This window comes from Excalfactoria chinensis, chromosome 3, assembly GCF_039878825.1.
Source record: "Excalfactoria chinensis isolate bCotChi1 chromosome 3, bCotChi1.hap2, whole genome shotgun sequence".
NCBI classification, from domain to species: Eukaryota; Metazoa; Chordata; class Aves; order Galliformes; family Phasianidae; genus Excalfactoria; species Excalfactoria chinensis.
Window position 1 is genome coordinate 54,018,576 of NC_092827.1, and position 27,514 is coordinate 54,046,089.

Genomic DNA, 27,514 nt, shown 5'->3' on the forward strand with positions numbered 1-27,514 from the left:
GGGCGGGGGCAGCGGCGGCGGCGGAAGCGACGGCCCCGGAGCGGGAGGGGGAGACCCGAGGCCCGGATGTGTGGGGCCGCAGGTAGCGCCCCCTTCGGTCTGGCGGCGGCGCTGCTCCGCGTGTGGCGGCATGTGGGGTAGGGGGTGGCGCGTACCCCCTGCGGCCCGTGAAGGAGTCCTGGCCTCGAGTGGTTCTGCCGGTTGCCTTTCTTGCTCGGCGGTGTTGGCGTCTTGGGACGGGGGTGAGCTTCCTGACCCACAGGAACCACCAGGTACAAACGCTGTCTCCGCAACCTCAGCACCCGAAATCCAAACCCAATGGCTGAGTGCGTTCTCCAGACACCACTTGAACTCCAGCAGCTTGGGGTGGTGACAGCAGCCCTGGGTGTAGGAATGGAATTAGGGGTTGTTTCAGCATTAGATATTGAAAAGGAGGGATTGATCTGAAGAAGCACAATGTATTTGTATTTTGTAATTTAGCTTTAGCAATAGCTGATGTAAAAAACTGGAAATACCACAGAAGTTAGTAGGACATTTAAAAAATATAGTTGCTGAATTATGTGACTAATTCTTGCTTGCAAAACTCCAATAGTTTTTAAATGTTTCAAATAGTATGGCTATAGTATTATGGGCTTGAAAGCATATTGTAAGGCTATTTTGTTTGGATAAGAGACCCTCAGCAAAAGAAAAACAGACGTCTTGGACGTTTGTTATGGGCCTCTACACAAGGCTGGATTGCCTCACGCTGTGGGTAGGCTGGGATGCATCAGTCAGGCATCAGGATACCCCCCTCTATCCTCCTTCCAAGCTTATCTCTATGCAACGACGAGAAGATGTCCAGAAATAATGACTGAGTGTTGAGTGAGCAAATGTGAGAAGTTAACTAATAAGCAATATGTGCTTAGCTAGCAGAAATTTATGTTTATCCAGTAGCTGTATGTTTAGCTGAGCATTGGGATGATTGTGAACCTGAAATACTCAGCCAAAGAGGAACCAGAGGAGAAAGAGATAACGGGTAATGGCATGAAAGATGTAATGCTGTTTTCTGTTCATGCTCCTGCTTGCAGGATGCCCACCATTGCAATCATGAGTAAGATCTGCTTTATCACAGATACGGTCCTGATACATTATTTGGATATTTACAATATGGGAAGCCTGTTCCATGCTCACTGCCCTTTGGTGAAGAACCTGATTTGGATGAGTTTGCTCACCCCTTCACTCAGATCTCCTGCTCTGCTTGTCTTTCATTTATGTTTTTCCATGATGCCAGGTGTTCACTAGGTCAGCATAGTCTTGCTGCAAAGTCGTTCCAGCTTGCTTGCCTTCTGCAAGGAGCCCAGCATCCTCGACACATTCATCATCATCATGGAATCATTATAGAATCATTTAGTTGTAAGGGACCTTTAAAGGTCATCTGGTACAACTCTCCTGCAATGAACAGGGACATCTACATCTAGAAATTATATGCCATGATCCCCTGGTGGGCCCTTCCTATGACTTGATCTAATTAAATCCAGTACTTTGATTCATCCTTCTTCCACTTTTCCAGTTCACCTTCCTTCCCAGCTCGCCCATTCCTTCTTCCAGATTGCCACTGCTGACTGATATACCGCTCTTAAGCACCTCATCCTTTCTGCCTATCTGCTGAAGGTGGTTATGTTCTGGACTTAAACCAGAGATTCATCATCCCTGCTGTTTGAAGTGTACGATCCTCTTTTGATTATAACTAAAGTTTGTGATGAATTAGCTTATAGTTAAAATAATAAACGAAAGGATCTTCCAAAAATGAATAATTGTCCATCTTTTGTGATTTTGAAACCTCATTTCCCAGTTAGCTAAAATTCTTCAATATAGGCTATGCTGAAGACATAATTAACTTTTTGATATTGTACCTAGTTATTATGATTTTACAGTCTGAGATAAGGCCAACTTAGCATCATAGGTCACTTAATTTGAGCTATTTTCACATCAGAATCTCTGTAAGTATAATGAATGTAACCTTACCCCCACTGCTAAATTGCATGCTGCAATTCTATTAGTTACACAGAGCTGCTTGTAGAAGAGGTTGTTCAAGTACTTATTAGGAGGTGACTGAGTTCCAAGTGCCTTTGCTTCTTGCAAGTTCAGTGACTGTATGCTAGTGTAGACCCTGGCAATTAAAGATTAATATATGCATCTATAGCCATAAAGTCCTTCATAAGCTAGAGTAAGGACACTGAAATTGTTGTATTTGTCAAAATAATTTTGCATTGTTTTATGTCTAAAAGTAGTCTGTACAACTTATTATTTTAATTAAGCTGCTATTTCATTATTTGCTTTCTTTTTTCTTCCTATTTTTTTATTGTTATTATTATTTTAGCTGGAATAGTCTTTTCACATTAATTACTTGGCTGCAACAAGTGTAAGACACAAAGAACACAGGGAGGAGGTTCCCTAGGAACCTATACAGGGCAATTGCTCCTGTCTCGATGCCAAACAACGCTGATGTTTAATAAACACATATCTCACTAAAACCATGATTTGCTGATCAAAGTGTAGGGGAGGTTATACTGAGCTTTTCACCCTGTATAGCACCCCACTGAAGGCATTCAGGTAGCAATTTTGGAACAGATTGATGGGTCTCATTTCCAGTTTTCATGCTGTAAACTTACCTTCTTCTTTCATGCTCGTTCAGTGACTTAGCAGAAAGAATAAGAACAAAATGCCATGTAGCACATCAGGTTCTAATTCCCAAGGGAGCATCTTTGCTTCCACGTCCCAGTACAGTGTTTTGTCTTTGCTAGAGGATCTTCTTCCCCCACAAAGCTCACAAATCTTCAGGCTGAAGAGAGTTCTGCTCTTCAGAACATTGCCTGTTCCCATCAGGGCAGAGTCATCATGTACGAGAAAATACATATATATAATTTCAGTGAACTATCAATGATAGTTTCTGCCCTGTTTTGTTTTGCTGGAGAATATGCTACAAGATGAGCCAAGGAAGATACTGCATGTTTCTAAGTTACATTAATTTCTCCATATCTGCACTTCTAAGTGCAGCATGAAACCACATTTCTATTATTAGTTCATTTGTTTGCAAAGATCTGTATCACAGCACTTCCCAGCACACCACTTCATGCTAGATATGCAAAGAAAGAGGTTTATGGAATAATACCCATCAAAATATGTAGTCAGAAATACTTTCATTCTGCATGTAGTTGATCATGTTTGTGGAACATGAAAAACTTGATTAACTGCCTTAAATTGCAGTTTGAAGATAGCAAGGGGTGGAACTCTCCTAGCTTTTAAAATATTGTACTTTTTATACTCTCCTTTTAATACATCTTCTTAGAGTTCAGAGTTGTGATGAGCTGAGAGTTCAGCTATTCTCCACCTGGTCCCTAATTTTACTGTCTTTTGTTTTCTGTGAAGCAACTATTAGATGACTTATTACTATCGAAGCAATCATCCTTTTAAAAGATCAAAGTCAGAGAAAATCATCATCATAGGAAGGTCAAGTCTAATGACCCAGATGGAAGGAAGGGAAAGTTTATTTTGCTGACCATAACAACTTTTAGAGCCAAATTATACATCAATAAAACATTAGGGTTTTTTAGGGAAGGACGTATTTCCAACACTACTAAAGAAGAAAAGTGAAAGTAGCATTTTATTCACTTAAGGGAAGTGCCAGTTAAAACACTGCTCAGGTTTCAGTATATTTTATCAGCTGTGAAATGAATACTTGTTTCTAGAATCTAGCTGCTACACATGCTGAGACTTGTTTCTCAATATAAGCACAACTCAGGCATACATAGATGCAAAGACTAGTCCTCATGAGTTACAGTGGGAATGCAATGTCTACGATCTGCTTGGTTTTGATGGGCCTCTGAATCTGAGCTCATAACAGTGGATCTCATGCACCACTACCCTTATGTGCAGTGAGGTCTACTACGTGCTTAGATATTATGTGTGGTTTTTATTATCATTATTCAAACATCTTTAAAGAGCTTCCAACCTTTTAAAACATGTACTCAGGTCCACTTTTCTCTCACATCTTGTTCCCCAAGTTTGTAAAAATGACCCTGAGGTTATTTGTCATTGCATTTCTAAGTTCTTTCACGAGCACAATGCTGTGCAGCAGGTTTTACAGTCTCTGTCAATAAGCTTCTCTACTTACAGCTCATAAGGAGCTACACAAACTTGTTCCATCCTGATCCTTCAGTGGAAAGACAAGTACATTAAGGCTGGAAACGAATGGGAGGTGTTTGAAAAACCTGCTACCTCTGACTTCAGAGATGTTTTTGTTTTTTGGGTTTGTTTTTTTGTTTGTTTTGGTTTTTGTTTTCTGTCTTGCTATTACTTGCTCTTTTAAACAGGAAGAAACCTTTGGAGGTGGCATATTTTATCCACAGGCAGAAAAATATTTCCACAGTGTTAACATTCATAAATGAAGGAAACCTTATTCTGCTTTTCTAAAAGCCTCTTTTTACCTTTGTGTAGAAGCTACATTTTGATACAAGAATAGTCACTTCGAAGATATCTGTACTTACACTTTTTTCTGCATGTATGTTACACTTTGTAACCTCTTCCCATCCACGATGGAAGTGGATTCCTTCTATTCCTGACATATTGAAAAACATTCTGAACTAACCTCCATATTACATGGAATCCACCCTCTTTTCTGCTAGTCCTGCTAGGGTTGTTTCTCCATCAGAAGAACACCCCACATTTCAGGCTATGTGATTTTCAGTAGTGAATGAAAAACAATAGTGTGGTCAGCAAGAGCAGACAGGTAATCATTCCCTGTACTCAGCTCTGGTGAGGCCATATCTTGAGTGATGTATTCAGTTCTGGGCTCCCCACTACAAGAAAGACATCGAGGCCCTGGAACATGTCCAGAAAAGGGCAACGAAACTGATGAGGGGTCTGGAGCACAAGTCTTATGAGGAGCAGCTCAGGGAGCTGGGATTGTTTAGCCTGGAGAGGAAGAGGCTCAGGGGAGACCTCACTGCACTCTATAACTTTATGAAGGGAGGCTGTGATGAGGAGGGGCTTGGCCTCTTCTCCCAGGCAACAAACAGGACCCGAGGAAATGGCCACAAGCTGTACCATGGGAGGTTTAGATTAGACATAAGGAAAAACTTTTTCTCTCAGAGAGTGGTCAGGCACTGGAATGGCTGCCCAGGGAGGTAGGTGGTGGAGTCACCATCCCTGGCAGTGTTCAGGAGGCTTCTAGATGAGGAGCTACGAGATATACGAGATAGTAGCTTGTGGTAGCAGTGGTAATGGGAGGACAGTTGGACTAGATGATCTTGTAGGTCCTTTCCAACCTTGTGATTCTATGCTTCTATTAAATAAAGAAAGAAATAAATATAAATTCCTTCTACAGAGAGTGACAGAGCAGACAGTCCCATCACAGGGTGTTGCTTTTTCTTCCTGTACAGAGAAAATGTCTTTGCAAGGAGTGTTCAGCAAGTATAGAGTGGACCTGAAGTGATTTTGTCACTACAACGTGGTAATTCTAGTCCCTTCTACATCTCTGCACAGGCACGTATCTTAAGGACAAAGAGTAACTGTTTCTCTGCAGCCTCTCTACAGGGTTGTGTCACCACTGAAATATGTATGGGATCCTGGCTGGAGATGGCTATCTGTGGAGTATTTAATAATATTTCTTGGTGAAAATGTCCACAATTGAAAATGAATAATACCTTTTCTATAGCACTCACTATTGTTCCTGCTCATATACCATAGCCTTTATGAAAGTTGCATGTATTTTAGAAACTAACTCTTTTCTCTTTCATCCAATATGTCAAGTGATCGAAAGGAACAAGGAGTTAAATGAATGCCTTGAAATGAAAACTTGGTTGATTTAAAAAAAATAGAAACCAAATTTGAAGTGGGAGATACTGAAAAAGAGAAACCTCTACTCCTTTTTGATTGTGGCAGATCTCTAACTGAGATTTCATATCCATTCTTCAAAAGGTGGTGGGCATCTACCCTCACCCAGCACAGGTTTGTGCTTGGTATTTCCCAGAGAGGAAATCCTGCAGAGCATGAGGGAAGGGAGAATGCCTCTTCTATTTACCTCAGCACCTAAAAAGCAACTGGTGAAATCCCATTTCTTTTCAGATTTTAAAGCTATCCTTGTTTCTTCCAAAAGGAGAGGATAACTCCTGTTTGCATTACATTATCAAGTCTCTTATTAGAGAAAATAAAAGTTCTTTCAGAGTCTTTCAACACTGAACTCAAAATCCATCTGGTCTTGCTGCCATATATTTTTACAGATTATTCATACCTGTATCCACATTCTCCTTTAAAATACAGTCTCTGTTTATAACTTAGTAGCATCATTTGTACTTTATGGTATTATCTAATCGATGTAATTATAGATTTCTTTATGCATTGATAACATCTACCTTTAAGTTTGACGAGTTAAATTCAAATGTATTTTTCTTCACTACATTTGAGACTCTTTTGTAGTCCCTCTGTATTCTTTCTTTTTAGTGAAACCCCAGTAATTCACATTACTGAAGCCACAGCTTCTCTGAACACACTCTTCTACCTCCTTAGCTACCTATATAATTTACTTGGCTCTCATTTCTTTGTATTCTTAGGCAGTTCCCATTGTTACTTTTTCCTCTTTCCTCTTTCTCTCTGAATGTGGAAGTGCACTCCTACTTGCTGATGGAAGAGGATGTTATCCCTCCCTACCTTAAATAATGACCACCATTGAGGAGGATTGTTGATGACTACTTCAGGAAACTTCTGGCACATTGCTGAATTTCTCAGAAATTGCTTATAAGGTGGAAACAGGAGCTGAAAGCTAAATGTCTGTACTGGTTGCCCATGTTACACATATATTCCTCTTCCTCTGCTTTTTTGCTGTATTTATAAACGAAATGTTCCTTTTCCATCAAACATTTCAGTTTCCATCTTATTGTTTTTCTTCCTTAACCATTTTTTTAGCTAAAAACACTTAATCAAGCATTTTAGTTTCCCCCTTTCTCCTGTCTTTATACTCTTTTCTTTCTTCCACTGGATACTCTTGTCATTTGTACACAACTCTTTTTTTTTTCTTGTGCCTCGTACTTATTCTCTTCTGGGTTCACCAGCTTGTTATTTTATAGTGGGATTCTTTCTGCATCTTGGTCAGGACTCAGCCTTCACTCAGCCTGTTTTTTGAGCTGTTTTCCATTAAGATCAGTTTCCCAAGGATTTTAATCCCTTCCCTTTTCTCTAATGGTGATTTCAGTTGTTCTAGATATGTTAAGATAAATACAAACCAAAACTCCCACTAAGTCTTGTATTTGTTTAAGTTATCAATGATCTGGTCTGTTTCTGTTTCTTAAAGTCCTCTAGATCAAAACGACCCCAACCTTCTTTTAAATCTGCTTCACTTGGTAACAACCCAGTTATAATGGCTTTTCTCTGATCTTTTTGTCAAGCATAGAAGGAATATTAAGAATGCTGTGTGCTCCATCTGTGGTGACTGCAGGAAGGAGCCTAATAACTAAATGTCACCCTCCCTTTCTGGCTTTGCTTTAATTTATTTTATAGACTAACTTCTTCACAAAGCAAGGTGTATAGAACATACACAGACTGAAACTCCTTTGCACTGAGTGACTCAAGATGACGGAGACAAAGAAGGAAGATGCAGTTTTCCTTTATAAATAATTCCTAACACAAAGCTCTTACCATCATACCTTCCTGCTAAACATGACTCAGTTAGCAAATGCTAATAAGTATACTGTAGTGTGCAATCAATATGTTTTTTGAACTGATCCTATTATTTGGTCAAATGGAAATGCTCCTAATTATCACACATCTGAATATTCTAAAGGAATTACATTTCTTTATTTTTGAAACATCATGTTCTGTTCTAGTTATTTTTGAAGGACTCTATTTGGTAGAATGGGTGTTAAATCTACATTGTGCTAAGGCTCTGAATTGAAGAGGAATTATTGCCAAGTAATTTATTTCTTCCTGTGCCTTCTAGAAAAAGGTTCAGATCTCACAGTTCTTCCAATTAATCATAGATGAGTACATTAGGAACTGTCTGGGTGGAGTGGATGTACATGTACAAATGCAGAGAAACAGTTGCATCTTTAGCTATCCACATATTTTTTTCATTTAATTGTAAATCTGTGTGTGTCCTTGTGCATGCTTCCCTCCAAAGTCCTTTAAGAGGACTTGTTTCTGAGACAGAGGAGGAAACCACCCTGAGCACATGAAGCACATCTCTCTATTCTGCAGGGTGAAATAAGAGGCCAAGAATCAGCTCCTTGTACCATTCCTCTTCCCAGGTGCCTTTTCATTCAGACTAAGGTCGATTTGTCTCTCTTACAGAGAAAATGCTTTCATTTGGAAGGGACTAGAATGTGTTATCAGCTCTCTGATTGAAAGGCTGTATCCCAAATTGGTGTCTCTTCTGGGCTCCTCAGCAGACTGGACAACTACTGTGCAAAAGGTGAGGCTGCTGCTTTGCAGGAATCCAAGTGCAAGAGCTGTCTGGCTGAGGTGGCAACTGAGCAGGTTATCTTTAAGTGATGCTACAAAGTGGCACCTTCCAACACAAAGTGTGGTGTACTAGCCCTTCAGGTCAGCTCTGGAAAAGGTCTGGGTACCACATCTTTTTACAGGTCTCTTACAAATGGCTGAGAGATTGAGAGAGGAAAAGAGAGGAAAAGTCAAGAGTATGATCACTGCAATTATTCTGTGGGGGATCTTGTATAGGCGAAACTAAAACTGGGCAGCAAGCAGGGCCTTTGGGGAGCATGCTATGAGATCATGTGTGCTTTCACAGGTCTTCAGTTACAGCTTCTAGCTGGGAGAGAGCAGAAATCTCTTGAACCATTTCCCAGCTCATTCCAATGAGAATTGTTGTGCCCTTGGCTAGCAGCCCAGGATGAGGGTAGCCAACAGTGGGCCAAGTCTACTTCATCACTCAGAACTTTCTCTTGTTTGTACTTGAACACCATACTCCAAATATACTTCAAATGACTGAAGATTCAGAAAAAATACTGAGGAAAAAAAAAAAAAAAAAAAAAAGCAGTTTATTGAGATTTTGGAGGACAGGATTTATATTTGTGCATCTTCATCTTTCCATCTTGGAAGAGCTAGAACTCATTTTGAAGGAAGAGCTGCAATATTTAATTGCAAAACACAAGCAGCAGCTACTTTTGTCTTACAGCCTTTATATCAAATGGCAGTTCTTCTAGTGTAGTATGAAGGCCATTTATTCATTATTAAATATCCAAATACTGTAAATGGAGATGATGCACTCTAAGTGGCTGAGCCCTGCTTTTTCAAATGAGGCATAGTGAAAAAGGAGACAGGAAACTGTAAGAACAATAGGTCTGGTCCCACTTTCCTCTTCTCTTTATATAGGGATGTTGAAGGAAGTGAAATGACTCTGTTTCCTCACATCTGACCTGTGAGAAAAATAGCATTTGTGGTCAGTTTTTAGCTTGGGAACACATCCAAACTGCATTTCCCAGTAATGAAATAGAAGAGTTATATTCCTTGCAAAGTGAATGAAAAAATGTCTGCACTTCTTCTCTAGTGAGGTACTAGATTTACCACATTTTGTTTGCATTCCTCTGTGATGGAAACACTCTGAGCTACAGCAACTAATTAACAGTCTTTATTGATGACAATTTGCTATTGGGAGAAGCTGCTCCCACTGAGGATCATCTGTGCATTTTCTTAAGGAATCTTTGGTAATCAATAGAAGGGGATCAACAATATGGTACTTCAGTTATCACATTATGAGTTTTGTGTCACTTAACCAACAACTATGACCAAAGAGCCTTTATTTGTTCCATGTGTCTTTAGCTATCTGAATGTTAGGAAATAGCTCTAAGCTATTTACCAAAATTCTCTGCATAGTGGTGCTCTTCAGAAGGTGAGATTCTTATCTTTCTTCTTTGCCATAGTAACACAACTAAATATATCGAGAGAGTCAAGTATCTAAATTAAAACAGACACCTTACTTTCAGGCAGCTAGTCTGGTGAGACAGACATCAGTGTAGGTTTGTGCACAGGAAATACAATTTAAAAGCCTGACTGAAAAATAGGGATCTTTCAATTTCTACCCAAAATCTTAAACACTGCACCTTAGCCAAGGTTTAAACAAGGTTTTCTGAAAAAACAAAACAAAACCAACCTGACTTTTCAAGAACATTAGTTGTATGCACTGTCCTCTCTATGCACAGACATAGATCTGACATAGAACAAATAACATTTGCTTCAACATGTTACATTACAGCACTTCGAGATGCATATATTACTTATGCACATGTAACAGAATTATGTAAGGTGTCCATGAACCAAAGAAGAAAATAGTTACACTTCATTTTCTTAACTATGTTTTTAATTTTAATCTCCTCTAGTGCATTAGAGATGCTTGGGAAAAAATAAAAAATAAAAATAAAAAAAATCCCCTGAGGTAAAAAAAGAAGGGTAAGATTTATCCCACAAGTTTTGGTTAAATATTAGGAGGAGGTTTTTCAGGAGGAAGTTTTTCACTCAGAGGGTTGTGAAACACTGGAACAGGTTGCCCAAAGAGGTTTTGGATGCCCCATCCCTGGAGGCATTCAAGGCCAGGCTGGATGTGGCTCTGGGCAGCCTGGTCTGGTGGTTGGCAACCCTGCACATAGCAGGGGGGTTGAAACTGCATGATCACTGTGGTCCTTTTCAACCCAGGCCATTCTACAATTCTATGATTCTACGATTCTAAGATTTGGCTTCACAATTACAATTGCTTTTGCAGATGAAAAATTCATGCAAGATCATAAAACTTAGATGTTAGATGAAGGAAAAAGCTGGCACATCATTAGTAAGCAACCCATATGTTATGTTCAACAGTGTAAATTTCGTGTTCTCATAGTACTTCAGTGGTAGATATTTGTCTACCATTTGAAACCAACACACAGTTTGACAGAGGTTCTTCCCAGGATATTAGGTCCAGAGATGAGACCATTAGCACTGCTCTGTGAGAAGATGCATTTGGAGCTGGAGTTTGATCACAGTTCTGTGTTGTGGTTTCAAACAACATCAGATGATTTTGGACCAAACGACTTGCAGCTGCAATGACAGTGAAATTAATAAAGCTTGAATAGTTGATAACTTGAATCTGAGTTGGATTTCAGAGCAGGTTTTGCATCTTGAAACCAAAAAATAATTGCTAAAATGCAGTTTGTATATCAACTTTACTCATCCGTAAGTGGAAAACAATGAAGTCCTACACTTGTCTTCAAAGTATAGGACAAATACAGTGATGAGATTATTGAAGTCCAATGATCTTGTCTCTTGTAGGAAGAACAGTTTTTGAGCTGAGAACCTTCAACCACCGAAATCACATGTTTTATTCATAAAAATAATTTGTATAAATAGGGTTATTATGTTAAATGATTATTAATTATCATTAGTAGTGCAGCAGAGAAAGAAGTTGGTTTTTGGATGGTTGGATGTGGGGCTTTTTTTTGGTAGGGGAGGTGGAGGGCAGCTATGAACTTCTACAAACCATACTTCATTGGCAGTAGGAGGTCTTGTCATTTCATTAACAAATTAACATAATGATTTCTGCCATGATAAGTTTTCCATGTGTTAAATAAATGTAACTTGACAAATGTCAATCCACAGTCCTATTTCAGTAAGATTTCCTTCAGGAAATGATTTGATGTCCTTCTGTCATGAGTCACTATAAATGTTTGAGCTTTAGGAAGGAAATTTGTATGAAACTAATAAATAAAGATAATCCACCTAGAGCTGTATTTGAAGTGGTTGTGAATAGTAATTGTGTATTAGCGTAACTGTCATCCCTGCTACTGTCAGTTGACAACATGATGCAAAGCCAGTTTTGTTGGTTTCCTGAAAAAGCCCACAAAATAGTAGTGTGTGCATTTCTGTAGAGGGCAGGGGAGGTGAGTTTTTTCATGATGCATACTAAACAGGAGGACAAACAACTGAATAATTCAGCTGTTATCATGCTATGTGGACATCAGGAGATGTCCTGCTGTTTCCTTGCTACAAGAGCTATTTGGACAAATGGAATCTAAGAACATAATTAGCTTTCATGTTGCTCTCTCTCAAATATTCATTTGTTATAGCAAAGAATACCCTATAACACACAAAACATCATTGGTTATTTATAAACTTTTTCTTCTTGTAGACTGTCTCCAAACACTTTTTGATACTCTTCTCCCTCAGCATATTAGGGCTGCTCTGAAAGTAATGCCTCCTATTTTATTATGTTGACCCATGAGATCAGAGGCAGATGCTGGTAATATGGAAGTAGAGGTTGAATCTTCCCACCAATATCCCATTACATTTTATTGCTGCATGATAGATGGCAGGAGAGTGGCAGACTGACATGGAAGTACATATGAAGCAAACGTGTGCCCCTGAATTCCTCCCTGCAGAAAAAATGGCCCCTGTTGACATTCATCAGTACTTGCTGAATGTTTATGGAGACCAAAGAGTGGCTGTGAGCACAGAGAAGTGGTGGGTGATGTGTTTCAGCAACAGTGATGTAAAAGACAAGCCATGCTCTGGACAGCCATGCACAGCAGTCACACCACAAAATGAAGAGTGTCTCAATCAGCTTATCCATGTGCATCAGCAGATTATGACCAGGGAACTGTGTATGGAGCTGAACATCAGCTTCAACGTGTTGGAAACAATGGTGAAAACACTGAACATCACAAAGTTTGCACAAAGTGGGTCCTACGAGTGCTCACACAGGACCAGACAAATCAGCAACCAACCACTACATCACAACACTATCTAAGTGGATGAAGGTTCAAACTTAGAGAGTCAGGCCATAGAAGACAACCTTTCTCTTGCAACATGATAATGGCAGGCTCCATACCAGTTTGAAGTCAATGGAGCATATTGCCAACTTTGGCTGGACTGCCCTACCACACCCACCACAGAGTCCAGATTTGGTGCCTTCTGACTTCCATCTAGGCTGATGACTGTGGGCAACATTTTCCTAGCAATTACATAGCAGCTGTGAAACACTGGGTCACCTCTGCTGGTGCAAATTTTTTACAAGCATGGTATGAAGACTCTGGTTCATTGCAGGCAAAAATGCATGGCTAATGATGATGTCTACGTTGAAAAATAGTTTTTTGTAGCATAGAATTTTTTTCCATCAAATAGAGTTTGTATTGGTTGTTAATATACAGATGGTAGCAAAGATGGTAACAAACATACAGAAGTAATAAGCAAAGGGAAACTCACCAGTGGTGGTGCCTTGGCTGAAGAAGCTGGAGCAGTCCTCACTGGAGAGCAATCTCCAAGAGATGCTGCCTCAGTGGGAGTCAGCCCTTAAATGAGGTCTCAGAGGAGGTGGAGTTGAGCTCCACCCCTTCCGGGAGCACAGCTACATCACTCTCACCTGTGCTCCCACAGCTGATCCCACACTTGCCTCAGCTGATTAATCAGAGGTTCAGGCTGTGATCACCAGTCTCCCATACAGGGTTATTTTTCTCTTTGTATCTGTAGTTTCCATGGAAGTAAGCAGGAGGTATCGCTTTTGGAGTAATTTACATATTACTGCAAATAGTCTTTGCTTCACATTCTCCTGTATGGAATACCACAACCAAGCTCAACTTACATCCTGTATTAGTTCTGACTTTGTGCGTGTTTATAGAGTTATTTGAGCATGCTTTGAGTTCTGTCTTACAGTTCTCAGGTAACTGCTACCAGAGAAATGACTGATGTCATCTTGTAGCTCTTCATGCAGTTTTTTCTGTAGTGCTAAAAATATGGGTGCGGTTCTTTAGCCTGTACTGGTTTAACATATTTCTGTCATTCCCCAGAGGTTTACTCTTGGGTTAGCTGCAGGACAAGTCATTTCAGTCATTTATGTCATTGAGATTTTACATACTTCGCTTTTCCGTTCAACTGTAATAAAGATTTACATGCTTAATCTAGGGAGAAGAGGCACTGCATTGTTTGAGGCATCTAGTGGATAAGAGGACTATGATGCCCTGTTTCTGAAACAAGGCCTCAGAGCAACAGGTGAATAGCAGCACAAGCGAATCATCCAATTCAACCCCCATGGAAGTGTCCATTAGAATGCTAAGACCGTCAGCTGTAACTCTATCATAGTATCATCATAGTATCATAGTATCGTGTGAGTTGGAAGGGACCTTAGAGATCATCGAGTCCAACTCCCGGGTTTCGAGCCCTCTGTGTAGCGAAGCGGCACTTCTACCCCCTGCACCACAGGGGGGATTCGAACCCGGGCCCTTCGGTGCCGCAAGCAGCAGCTTATACCACTGCGCCACTGGGGGCACACATATATATAGTCTATATAGTCTGTCATGTTCTGAGCCTGATCTGTTTTCTTTGCTTTGCACTTAAATGCTTCTGTTTTGCTAAGTTAATTTTTCAGCTCATCAAAAGATTAAAAAAAAAAAAAAAAAAAAAAAAAAAAAAAAAGAGAGAGAGAGAGAAAATTTTTATTTTGCTTTATTTTTGTTTGGTTTGTTATTGTCGTTGTTGTTTTCCTTATAGGAGAAGCAAAGGTAAGAGCCCATGTGATTAATCTTTTCAAATTGGACTTTACAGTAAAATTCTTAGAAGGTTTTAAGGAGAATCACTATGCTTTTTGTTTAGGAAAAATAATTTTCTCCCTTCAAACAACCTATACATTTAAACAGAGAGAAAAGCCAAATAAAAGTAATGATTTGACCAAGAATGATGGAGTTGCTTTGGATCTGGAGTCAGTAAGAGAACACAGTACTATTTTCCTGGTTGACTGGCTTGTCTCAAACAATATAGCTGTTCTTCTGACTGTCCCTAAAAATGACCACACTTTCTATTGAGTTGCTGTGATCGTATCTTTCTCAGTGCAGTCAGTGACTCTATCTTGTTCAAAGAAAATATATTTTTGTCTGTTGTGTTTCAAAGTCTATGTGAATTAGAAATGTAGTCAGTCCTCTGCTACTTGCTATCTTTAAATCATGCAAAAACACATTTTTAAAGATCTGCTTTAGCAGCCAGGGCTTAAGTAGCTTTTCTACTTATGTTGAGTCATAACCCTACAGTGGGTTGCACATTCTCTACATGGCACACCCATGTAGAGAAGTGACTCATGGCCGGCCAACTGCATAGATATGTGATGGCACTGGGCTAAGAGAAAGCTTGTATATGTGCCCCTGGTTGAATCACAACACTATAGATTTGTCTGGATTTGGAAGCATTAGGGAGAATTTGTGGCACCTTGCACAGGTGTGAGTTGCTGGTATGATAGAAGAAGGATGGGTGACAGGTGCATCCAGCAGGAACTCATATCTCTACTGAATCAACAAGTCAAACAAAATTCTGTTGAGAGAACAAAATGAGACCTAGGTCACTTGAGAATGGTAAAATCTGCAAATCACAGTGTCAGTTCTAGTGTTTTCCAGCTAGTGGCAATCTCAATAGACTTCTGCATGTGCATGTGGTACATGTGTTGGCCTATTCAAAAGTATGTTGTATAATGTAATAAAAATTCAGGAGAACAATATTGTACAAAACAAGAACTGTGTAGGCTACCTACTACAAAGATAGTACCAGCAAAACAAGAACATTTAGTTAATGTATGGACAAAATGACCATTAGTTAGCAAACAACCTTGTCACTCTCTTCTGCATGCCTTTTTCAGGCTCAGACTGTGCTGCCTCTCTCTGGAGAAACCTGTCAAACAACATGTTTACAGCAAGTTTTCTGCAAGCACTAAACATTTTTGCAAAACTAATTTGTCACAGGGTAGGAAGACAGACTCCATTCACAATTAGTAAATAATTCAAGGGTAAGAGCTGGTGGCCAGTGTTCATGAGAAAGAGATGTTGCTTAGCACTTAGCAGGATCTCTGATCTGTGCTGTTCACTGCTGTCATTGATGACAGAGGAAAAGAAGTGACAAAGTTTTGTGTATGATTCTATTTCAAATCACACAGTAGTACAGCTGATGGTACTGAACATGGCAAACTAATAACAGTGGAGGTGGAATAATCCTAATGATCTGTAACAGAACAATTAATCACTACCACTTTGGAAACAGCTTTTGAAATCACTGGATGGTACTCAGCAGTTTTCAAAAAGGCAAGTGAGATGCAAGAAATTATTAGGACTGAGAACAAAACAGAAAACATTGTTATGCCCTTGTATATGCTTTACCCACCCACTGAATAATGCTAGCAATTCCAGTAATTCAACCTCAAGAAAGAACAAGGAATGATGTACAAAAATTATACTGAATAACAACAAGGATCAGCACTTGGGAAAGCATTCATCTTACAGGGGATTAACTCAAACTGGAAAATAGAATGAATGGTGGGAGAGCTATAGTCATGAATATGATGGAAAGAGGTGAAGATGGAATAGTTTCCTGGTCGTGGTATAGGAAATTGGAAGCATTTCATGAGTTCTCAGTAAGAAAAGCAAAGATGAGCAAAATTAACTATTTTTCCACATCACTCTATACATTTATTTAGCAATAATTTCCAGAGAACAACATGAAATCAAAAGCTTGAGTTTAAGAAATTAGACAAATCCACTGACAGCTGTCCATTTCTGACTCTGAAATGTGATTATTAGGACTTAACATTCACCTCAGAGAATCCTTAACCTAATCCAGTAAGTGCCAGGAGCCAGGAGAGAAACCAGAGTATCAAATGATATTTATTGTACTTTTTTGCCAAACTTCTGCACTTGGTTACTTCTCTAGGCAAAATACTGGATTAAACTGATTGCTTGATCAGATCCAGCACATCTGCTTTGTTGTCTTTAAGCTATGCTTTAAATCTTGTGTTGTGTATTTGCTTGTTCTGGCTGCCTTGATGTAGAATTGTGAATCTGTGAAAACAGAAACTATAGTGAGATTCCAATGAAGATCAAATTAGAATAGTCTGTTTTAAGGCAGAATCTCATGACATTTGAGGACCGCTCCTAGAAACACAGAAAGGGGAATCTGAATCATCAATCCAGCGATGATCTAAGCCAGTGATATTAAATGTACATGAGCTGTGTGCTTGCAAAGGACTGTTTCACACTTCTGTTGTTGTTGGTTGTTTGCCTGTTTGTTTTTAAATGTAATTCTGTAGGAACAGAGCAACAGAAAATCTCCATCTCCACCATGTTCACATTTCCTGCTCTCTGCTGCTGCCTGTGTGAAAACACGCTCAGTCACTTGGCCCTTATGCAGTTCAGCTCATTTACTTTCCTTGGCAGGTCACCCTCACCTTGATTGTTATGATAACAGATGCCTTTGATGACTGATTTATCTATAATTATTTTAAAATCACATGACAATGAAGAGCAATGAATAAAGTAGCGAAAGCATACCGTGTCTTGGTAGACTCCTTGGGTCTTCTTTAGAGCCAGCTGTTGGTCTTATATTATTTATTTTCAAAAGGCAGAATTAAAATAATAGTAGTAATATTTTTTAACTTCCAGAGACAAAAGGGTTACGGGAAAATAAGGAAAAACATGCTAACCAGGTTCTGTTTTAACAGGGTTCTCTTAGATCTTTCTTAAAAGTCTATCAGTGTGATTATAGTAGTTAACACTGTGTTGGCCAACAAATCTGAGATCTTAAGAAAAGCAGTATAATACAGGCACATGTGCCAGGATATGCACAGATACAACGATCTCCTGATAATACATTTTTCAGGTAATCTACTCCTTTCTTTTGATTCAATTTGGACAGATTTACATTTCATTAGTGTCATTATTGACTTAGCAAAATAGTCCTTAAATTATTTACTTGTTTTCTCAATTATCAGTTGTTGCTTTTTCTTTAAAGAGCACCTTTGCTGGTGCTAAATACAGCCCATCTGCTTGTGATCGCATCTTCTGCAGCTCCCACTTGCTGAATATATAGATCCTTGTGCAGAAGGCATCGTTTATTTTAATAAGCAACAATTTTGTTACACGTACATTGTGATTTTTCTAATGAAAATATTTTAATAAAAATATTGACACTGCAAAATATCTCTTGGAAAAGGAAGTGGTGTGGTCTCCAGCTCTGCATCCCTGGAGTGATAAAAATGGATCTGCTTGGCATCACTTCCACTGTGCAAATCAATTCATCTTGCTGCAGTTTCTGCCAAATGAACCCTAACAGATCTTGCCATAGCAGTTTAAAATGCCTTCAGCAATTTATCTTTGCACCAGGGATGAGAGAGCATAGCAAAGGACCAGAGCTAGCTGGCACAGTGCACAGCCTGAGTATCTCTGTCTCCTCTTTATAGGCTGATGCATGAAATGTGTATTGTAGGAACGGGAGTCAGTCTCTGGTGGCAGAGCCTTAAGTAAATGAGAGTTTTCTGAAGAAATTTGGTTTGAACCTGGCCTCTGGATGGTAGGATGATAGTGATCTCACTGCTGTAGAGGAGTTCATATTGCTTCCAGTTTTAATGTCTGTGTGCTTGGGAGAAGACACAGCTATTTCTAGGAGCTAAAGAGGACACAAGGAAATGGAAAAAGCAGTAGCAAATACAGAGATACAAGACAGAAAAAATCAAACTGCATTTTCTCTACAAGGTGGAAAGTAAGGATGTGGTACTGAATGAACGATCAGAACACAGCATGACTTTATCACAGCTAAATGATGTTATCCTAGCTCATTAGTTTTCTCTGGAAAGAGAACTGTTTTTCTGTGTTACAAGACTTTGGCAACACCTTGCTATCAATACAACTTGGGGGACAAAAGAACAGAGCACAGCCTTTCTGAAAAGGACTTGGGGGTATTGGTGGATGGGAAGATGGAAATGAAGCTGGAAATGAGCCAGCAATGTGTCCTTGCAGCCAAGAAAGCCAACCATATCCTGGGTTGCATCAAAAGAAGCATGGCCAGCAGGGCAAGGGAGGTGATCCTGCCCCTCTGCTCTGCACTGATGAGGCCTCACCTGAAGTACTGCATCCAGATGTGGAGTCCTCAGTACAGGAGAGACCTGGCCCTGTTGGAGCACATCCAGAGGAGAGCCACAGAAATGATCCAAGGGATGGAACACCTCACTTGTGAAGACAGGCTGAGAGAACTAGGGCTGTTCAGCCTGGAGGAGAGAAGCCTCCAGGCAGCACCAAGAGTGGCTTTTCCATATCTAATAAGGGTCTATAAGAAAGGGGACAGACTTCAGCAGGATCCATTGTGATACAAGGGAAATGGTTTCAAACTAAAGCAGAGCAGATTTAGATTGGATATAAATCAGTTTTTTACAGTGAGGGTGGTGAGGCACTGGAACAGGTTGCCTAGTGTTGTGGTGGATGCCCTGTCTGTGGAGATACTCGAGGTCAGGCTGGATGGGGGGGATCTGAGCATCCTGATCGAGCTGTACGTGTCCCTGTCCATTGTATAGGGATTGGACTAGATGGCCTTTAAAGGTCCCTTCCAACTCAAGCAATTTTATTCTACGATCTTTGCGTGCCCATTCCAGCTCGGGGTATTCTATCATTCTGTGATTTGAAGGTGATACCAGTCCGGCTGTAACCAACGCATCACGGAGGCACAAGGCACGGCCACCGAGGGCGAGCTGGGAGGGGAGGAGAAGGGAGGGGATGGCAGGCCCTGCCTCCCGCTGCTCCTCCTCTTCCCCGCTGCCGACCGGGCGGGGCTCGCCCGCGTAACCACCGCCTTCGCCTCGTCGTCGGTGTCGGGCGGTACTTGTGCCTGCGTTTTCCGGCAGTAGAGAGCAGCGGTGGGAGCGGGTGAGTGGCGGAGCCTGGCGGCGGTAGCGGGGTGGGAGTCGCATCGGCACCCCGCGCTGGTTACCGGGCGCTCGGCAGCGGGGAGAGCTCTGTCGCCGGGAGGTCGGCATGTGGAGCGCTGCGGTGAAGCCGGGCTGCTCCCAGCGGCGGCTGCGGGGCTGTGCGGGCAGCGGGCGGGATCGGCCGCCGGGTCGCCATCTTCTTTAAACGTTGGTACCTAAATTGACAGCGTGTGCGCGGTACCGGGCAAGAGAATTTTAAGCTGATGTGAATTCGGAGAGCTAAAAGTTACAGGCGAAAAAAAAAAAAAAGGTGAAAGTGTATCGTTACAAAGCCGGCGGTGCCGTCACAGCGCTAGATGGTAACATTGGCAGTTTGAACTGATTATTAATGGTCACGTCAGCGTTTTGGTATGTTGGCCCTATTTTCCCCGGTGACTTAACGGCAACATCTTCAGTGCTTTGGTTTGTCTGTGGGATTCACTTCCTGCCTGCTTTAACGCGGTGAAAAAGTAGCTCTTATATGAGGAAGAGTTTGTGATGCGTCCGGGTCTGTAACTCCGTGTGCTCACCAGATCTGCACAGCAGCGCTGCTTCCTGGAACAATAGAGCCGGTCCCCGTGCCCAGCTGCTGTCTGACAGGGGCTCGGGACTGTCTGAGACCTTTTCAGACCCCACTCGGCTCCAGCTGTTGTCTCTGCAGCCCTTACTCAAGTGGAAGCTGCATTTGGTGCTTTGCTTTCTCTGTGTCCTTGCTTTGATGCCTGCGTTTGCTGGGAGAGTTGTACACTGTCGTGTTGGTGCTTCTTTGTATAGCGTTGGTCCCCGGGTGCTGTCTAACTGCAGTTATTAGCCTGGGATGTTCTGTATGCAAGTAGCATGTTGTGTATTTGTGTTGAGAGGTACTGAGGTGTTAGCATCTTTTGGTTCCCCCACAGTTGTTGGGGGTGTAGAGGCCCTATATCTTTTCATGGCTGATATCTCAGATTATCCTCTAATGATGCGCCTTCAGGCTGCTGGGTTTTGCAAAGTGTTGTGATGTTTCTGGTGAGCTGAAAATACTCTGGGGTGAATATGTGCAAAGGGTGAACTCATAATAACTTCGTTAAAAAATGTGTTTTGTGTTCTAGACCACAATGAACGTGGAACATGAAATAAGCCTCTTAGTTGAGGAGATTCGGCGGCTGGGGACCAAAAGTAAGCTTTGTAATGTCTCTGATCATGTAGATATAGTCATGCTGTATCACCAACCTATGAACCTGGCAAACTTAACTAAAAGGCTCAGATACTGTATCACACGTATGTTAGAAACTATATCACACGTATGTTTAATATGGGATTGCATGCTATTCCCTATCACCCATCCTTTAAAGTGATCCTTTTGTGAAGTTAAGCGTGTATTTGCAGCGGAGAGGAAGCAGGCCTGAAGTCCTGCCCCCACTAAGATCAACAGCCAAATTACCTTTTAAGTCCTAAGGTACTCGCTGCAACTGTCAAATAAACAGCACCATTTCATATCCTTCCATGGTAACTTCTGAATTCCAAGAGTCATAGTCTTCAATTCGTCACTGTTGGAAGGAATTCATCCCTGTGCCTAAAACTCTAATCAGGAGGTATAGTCGCAGCCTTTGCTTGGCTTTGCTTAGAATCATAGAATGTGGACTTCTCTTTTAAGATGGATCTTTACTGTTAAAACTCCTCTTTCTTTATGAATATGTATCCAATTTGTGGGTGCGGGACTGTCTTATGGGTTTTAGTTCTGATGCAGTTTCTTTTGTTTTTCAAAACCTGGTACATACCTTTTGCATGTTCAAGAATAACTTAGCGAATGTACGTACATGTTTTTAAAGTGCTTGTTTAAATGAGAACATTTTTAATGTTTTAAACATTCTAAAAATGGTTGGTTCATTAAAACAGTTTTATTCTTTATGCTTTGAGGAAGTAAAATAGCCTGGGTTAGTTGCAGGTTTCAGAAAGGTGTCAGTAAAAAATAAACACGGCAGATATGTGGTCACTGACATGAGCCTAAGAAAAGTCTTAGCAAGCAGAACCTTTGTCTACTATTTTATCACTGGCTTTCATAGCGTGGTTCCCTTTATAAAGTCAAATCTTGTGGAAGTGAAGTCAGACACCAGGTTGCTGGCAGCTGGGAAACGCCGTGGGATTTACCTTCAATACTCTGCCTATAACTTCTGTATCCTTGGGAATCTCCGAACTGAAGGAATGTCTGCAAATGCTTTTATGTTTTGTCTTTGATTTAGATGCTGATGGACAAGTGAGCGTGAAATTTGGTGTGCTCTTCGCTGATGAAAAGTGTGCCAACCTCTTTGAAGCCCTAGTGGGAACTCTTAAGGCTGCAAAACGACGAAAGATTGTCACTTATCAAGGAGAGCTGCTTTTACAAGGTGTTCATGACAATGTTGATATCGTGCTACTGCAAGACTGATGCAACGTGCCTTCCAGCACTGTTGGAGTCTGTGGCTTCCAACATCCTCAGAATCGGACTGATTGTTCTTATATGCTTTGATGCATTTTCTATATCTTTATAGTTGAAAGGAAATTTTCCTATTTTGGAAAAACATTCCCTTTTCTATTTCTTCCTGAAACAGTACTGTACACGATCAAGGTAAAAGATGCCAGTTCCTTTTATTTAAGTCTCAGGTAATACTCTCAAATGGTGGTTATTTTTGACATATGAAGAATGGAACTGGTACTTTAATGTTTACAAATCAAAATGTGCCACGAAAGTGAAAAATAAAGGAACACGCTTCATTTTATATAATTCTTATTGTAGTTGTTTCTCTCTCTTCTTATTTGCGAGTGGAAATGAAAGCAAACAGAATTTCTATAAGCAGCATGGTTAAGTGACAGAAAGCATGGCAGTGGGATAGTTTTTACTGCATGATGCGGTCAATGAATGCCCATTCTTTGCGGTGGGGAACAGCAATGAAAGCATTCTAAGAGCTGGATGTGTAAGCAGGTTGCTTCAGAGCAGCTCTGTGAGAATAAACCAAGCACCGTTCTCAGAACAAAGCAAAAAACAATAGTGATTTGTTTCTGTGTGGAGATCACAGTTTTACTTACTGCACTGCTAGATCTCCTCAGCAGCTTACTGTAACCACCAACCCTTCCTGTCCCTGTGATGCTTCTCCTCTCGGTGTAAGGCGGAATGGCTGAAAATTCAGTGCTGCAGCAATTCCTTGTTGCTTTTAGCTTCATCAGAGCAGCTATAGTGAGGAATGTAGTTTTAAGGCAGCTATAGAGCTGCTTCTGCTTGATGAGAAAGAGCAAATAAACACACACGAAGCATGATCTAGTTCTCCAGCTAGAGTTTCTAAACTCATAGCTTTTTAATTGTAGCCTTTGCTACCATCTTTCTTTTTTATTTCATGGAGTTGTAAGAGACAAAGTTTTCACTTTGCTCACTTGTCAGAGCTTGTTCAGTGACCAAACTGTGCACAGAAAGCCATGGGTGATAGTGCACCTTATTCATCTCTGGCAGTGTAATATGGGTTTTTTTCTGTGTATTCCAGACTACTGAAGGAGGTAGGTGAGGAGTACCCTAAATTCTTTCATGCCGTGTTAGCCAGGAGTAGCACAGAGGCTCCAGGCTGTGATTATTTCATTCTCAGAAATCTTTAGTTAGCTAAATCAGTCCATGAGAGGGGGTAAGTCAGCCGTTTTGATTGTTTTCTAGCTTGCTGCGAGTCCTTACCAGCACTCAAAAATACTCCTTCAACTACAGAGAAGGAGTTGTTGCATGGGCCAAGCCAGCAGCATGCTGCTCTGCGCTGCCCATCCTTTGCTGAAAGATGTGTGAATTTCTTTAGTTGCTTCTTATAAGTACAAAATGCTTGGAAAAACTTCATCCTGCTTCCAAGTGCGGGGATTGCATACGTGGTCATAGATTCTCCATGAAGATATGTAAGCTCAGCTGCTGTCCCTTTCTTTTGTGTTTGTTCTGCTTTGTGCAATGGGGAAACAGCTGAAATCCTGTTTGCAAACAGCTCTGCTGCTGCCTTTTCCTGTGCTGGCCCCAGCATCTGGAGTGTGTGGGGAAACTGGAGCTGGTTGTGGTCAGAAGCAGCAAGGGCTGCCATTGTGGCTTGCTGGCCACTGCAGTTCTGTTTGCAGGGCTGTGTGTATAAGTGCATGCACTGCTGTGCCCCACCAATGGGAAGAAGGGGGATGGGGGCCAGGCCTGCTGCATCTGGGAAGGATGTCAGGCTTACCAGATAACCGCAGTTGTTTTTTCATCTGCTTCTGTTGTCCCAGAAGCCTGAGTCATTCCCTGGCTTCATGGGATGGCAGGGATATGCTGACAAACCGAGTGCTTTGTGAAGTTTTGGGATGTGAATTTTGGCACAGAGCATTCTGTCTTAAGATGTAGTTCTGTTCACAACACCTCTTAAAGCACTGAATGGGCCTTAGTCTTGAAAGCTGAAGTACCACTGGATTGAGGGTTCGGGGCTGGGATGGAGCTGAGATTGGATGATAAAGAGATTTTGTGTGTCTCATTTTGAAGATTTTCTGTGTCATTATTCTCTTAGCAATACTGATAAATGTTTTCAGTGCACCTGAGAACACTGGGTAGCAAGAGTCACTTGGTAGTGGAGCAAACCTGAGGCAACCTAAGGCAGCCGTGACTGCGTGGTGCCCAGGGGAGCTGAGATTCATGGTAACTCTGTTTCTGAAAGCAAAAGAAGAGCAATGTGAAGAAGTTCCTGAGAGGTTGCCCTCACTGCAGCATGCAGCCTGTTTAGATGACTTCAGAGGGCTTCTTCAGGCTCTGTGTAAGGACTTGTGGCTTCATTTTTAATATGTAATGCTAAGATCGTTTCATGTGTGTGGGACTACGCTTCCGTGAGGGAAGTGATTACTGCAGCCAATGGCCTGGACACAAGGTGTGGTTCCTGGAGCACTTGACACGATAATAGAAAAGCTAAGTATGGGAAAGCTATTACCTATTTTTGTGAGCAATAGAAGGACCAGCGTTCCCTAGTGACAGATGGGAGGGAAATTTGTAGGTCTTCCAGCAGCTCTAGAGGTCATATGCATTAATGTTAGGAAATTAGTTTAAAAGCGGTTTAACTAATTCAGTCTCCTGTCCTGGGAACGTGTTCAGATGTGCTCCTGGCAAATATAGCTGGTAGAATTTAAGATTTTGCTACTGTGTTTCCTGAGCAGAGGTAGTTGGAATCATTGTGGAGTGGAGCGTGTATGCGGATCTCAGCTGTTTCCACGCAAAATTCAGTGTCTGGACATAAACGTTCCTTCCAAAGGAGTTTTGGTTAAGTTGTGAAGTCATAGAGGCATGGGTTTGTGTAACCTCTGGCACAGCTTCAACTGTCACTACTGTTTCTTATGTAAATCTAGGTATTGGGGTTTTATTTTGCTGGGAATTTGAGCAAATGAAGGGTTGAAATGTATGCAATATTCTCTCTCCCATCCCTATTTCATGTTGGAATGAATGGTGAAACTGCATGTTGTTTTTGCTTATTTCTCATCTCCCCTCTGAAGCTTTTCTGGAGGTGTTCTTTCCACTTCAAGGGATTTCTCTCAGTGACAGCAATGCCGCTTTTGCCATTCAGATCTGTGCAAAGCTGCTTGTTTTTGCTTAGTTTCTGTCGCAAACAACACTTGAATGAAAGAGGAGTAGGAGGAGCAGGAAGTTCTTGTTTGCAAAGAAAATGATTATGTCACCACTGTTACTTACCAGCTTTATTTACACATTTACTATGTTGGATGTTGAGAAGAAGGCTGAGGATCTTTACTCCCCTAGCTCTGTTAAGTAAGCTTACGCAGTTGTAGAGCTTTTGTTAAGCCAATGCCACGTGAACTGGTGAATGCCACAGGCCTGGCCGTACCACTCAGTATCAGAAGATCAACGTAGTAATGATGTCTTTGTATCAGCTCTGTCTGGTATGAAAGAACAGTCCTACGATTTTGATGTATGCAGTGAAGAATAAGTCATGATCAGTGTTGCCTGAAAATCCCATCTGATGTATATGATGTATTCCTGATGTGTAACAGGTATTATGGTTTCAAGGACTCAAACAAACAAGCGAAACCTTCAACATGCTTTTCTTTTGGAAACTAGCAAAGTCAATAAGGTTGCAAAAGTGTGTGCATGTTCTTCTCGAGCAAGTATGGCATCTGTGTGCTCTGTAATGAAAGACTTTTTTTTCTGTTTGAATGTAAGAAAGCAATTCATCCCAGTGTCAGCTAAAAGGGTAGACCTAAATATGAGCAAAAAACTTTGACAGAGTTCTGGTAGAAAAGAGTTCTGGTATCTGTCAGCTATTTGGATCAGCATGTTATCTGCCCATGATAAAAATGAGTTTCATAACCTAGTGACATATTCGAGGCTGAATATCTCTCAGTACTAAAGTCAGTATGGTATAGTTTGTTTTGCAGCCCAAAAGACAATGATACATGCCAAAATACTCACTTTGTTCTCGCTTTCCTACAGACCAGTCATTTTATTTTCTTTTTAACATTGGGAACCATCTTCCAAGCTGATGATGAAGACCCAAATTCATCCCTTTGGTGCATTTATTGTGTACCGCAAAAAACTAAACAACTGCAAAGGCAAAGGAATAGCTTAGTACCCTCAAATACATGGAAAATGGCTTGAATTCAAACCTGTTGATGCTGGAGATGACGCTAAAACACAAAGATATGTCTTTGCTCAAAGATACAATACCTGTGCCAACCTAGATCCTCCATGGTTTGGTTTTCAAGGTTTTCATTCTTCTTTCTGCATTTTGGTCTGAGATGGCATTCTCAAATAAAATCAGCAGCAGGCCAAAGAGTAGCTCCAGTACAGTGATTTCAAAGAATCTGTATAGTCAGTACTTTCAAGTATTGCTTTATGTTAAAAAGAGTTGTATGGGTTAGGTAAGGGAAAGGGTTTAACAGTGTCTCTATAAAGCCAGTACATTTAAGCTCTAGTTACATAAACTACTCAATATGAAGTTGTTCTAATAAAGTTTTCCAGAGGGTGGCAGTTCAGTGTAGTTCTGCCTCTGAGTACAGCTTGAGCCCCAGATACAGATCTAATGCATATTTCAGTGGCTGAAGGTATGTTCCTGGCAGATGTTTTGAATAAAGCACCAGAAAGTGTGTTATCTTGTGAGGTACTGCAGATGTCATTGCAGCTGATGCATATCTCTGCCAAAGCACCTGAAGAACTTCAGGACACCAGCACCAGGCTGGTATACATTGGGGGAGCAGTGCACCCCAGATTCTTGTCCCATACGATCCAACATTCTTTCAGATAAATGCTTAGAGTCAGACCCAAGAGTTTATACAAACACCACAACATAATGTTCATGATCTTACTCTTTTTCAAAGCTCATTCTTATACAAACACTGTGTGCTGAATGACACTGAAAGCATTCTCCCTCCAGAGAGAATAATACTATATACCATGTATCTGTATATGGATATTATGCAAATATATTGGTACAACATGTATTCAAAAACTGAAGGGAAGTACTCAGTAAGTGACAGTTATGTTTGAACAGAGATATAGTGAGCTGTATTTACTGATCTAAGTCTATCAAATGGCACAGAAGATTACTTTACAGGAACTTAAATGACCTGGATGAAGGACTCAAAGGTATGCTAGATAAGTTTGCAGATGACACTAAATTGGGGTGTTGACTGTCTCAGAGGTGGAGAGGCCTTGAAGAGTGATCTTCACAAATTGAAGGGCTGGACAATCACACCAGACTCATAAAGTTTAGTTTAACAAAAGCAAGTGCCAGATTTTCCACCCGAGACAAGGCAACACTGATTATATGTGTGTGCTATGGTTCAAGAGTATGGAGA

The 27,514-nt window shown here is 40.9% G+C and overlaps 1 protein-coding gene across 4 annotated transcripts; it reads left to right on the forward strand.

Moving 5' to 3' along the window:
- The first annotated feature begins 87 nt into the window (after positions 1 to 87).
- On the forward strand, positions 88 to 22,456 carry ABRACL (ABRA C-terminal like). 4 transcript variants are annotated; one of them, XM_072332145.1, is made up of 3 exons: positions 88 to 272; positions 20,809 to 20,875; positions 21,940 to 22,456. In XM_072332145.1, the coding sequence occupies exons 2-3, from the start codon at positions 20,815 to 20,817 to the stop codon at positions 22,122 to 22,124; spliced, it is 246 nt and encodes an 81-aa protein (XP_072188246.1). In that variant the 5' UTR covers positions 88 to 272; positions 20,809 to 20,814; the 3' UTR covers positions 22,125 to 22,456. The 4 variants fall into 4 exon arrangements, with proteins under 4 accessions (XP_072188246.1, XP_072188248.1, XP_072188245.1 ...); XM_072332147.1 differs by having other exon boundaries at positions 88 to 242; XM_072332144.1 differs by lacking the exon at positions 88 to 272 and adding an exon at positions 19,540 to 19,679.
- The last annotated feature ends 5,058 nt before the right edge of the window (positions 22,457 to 27,514 follow it).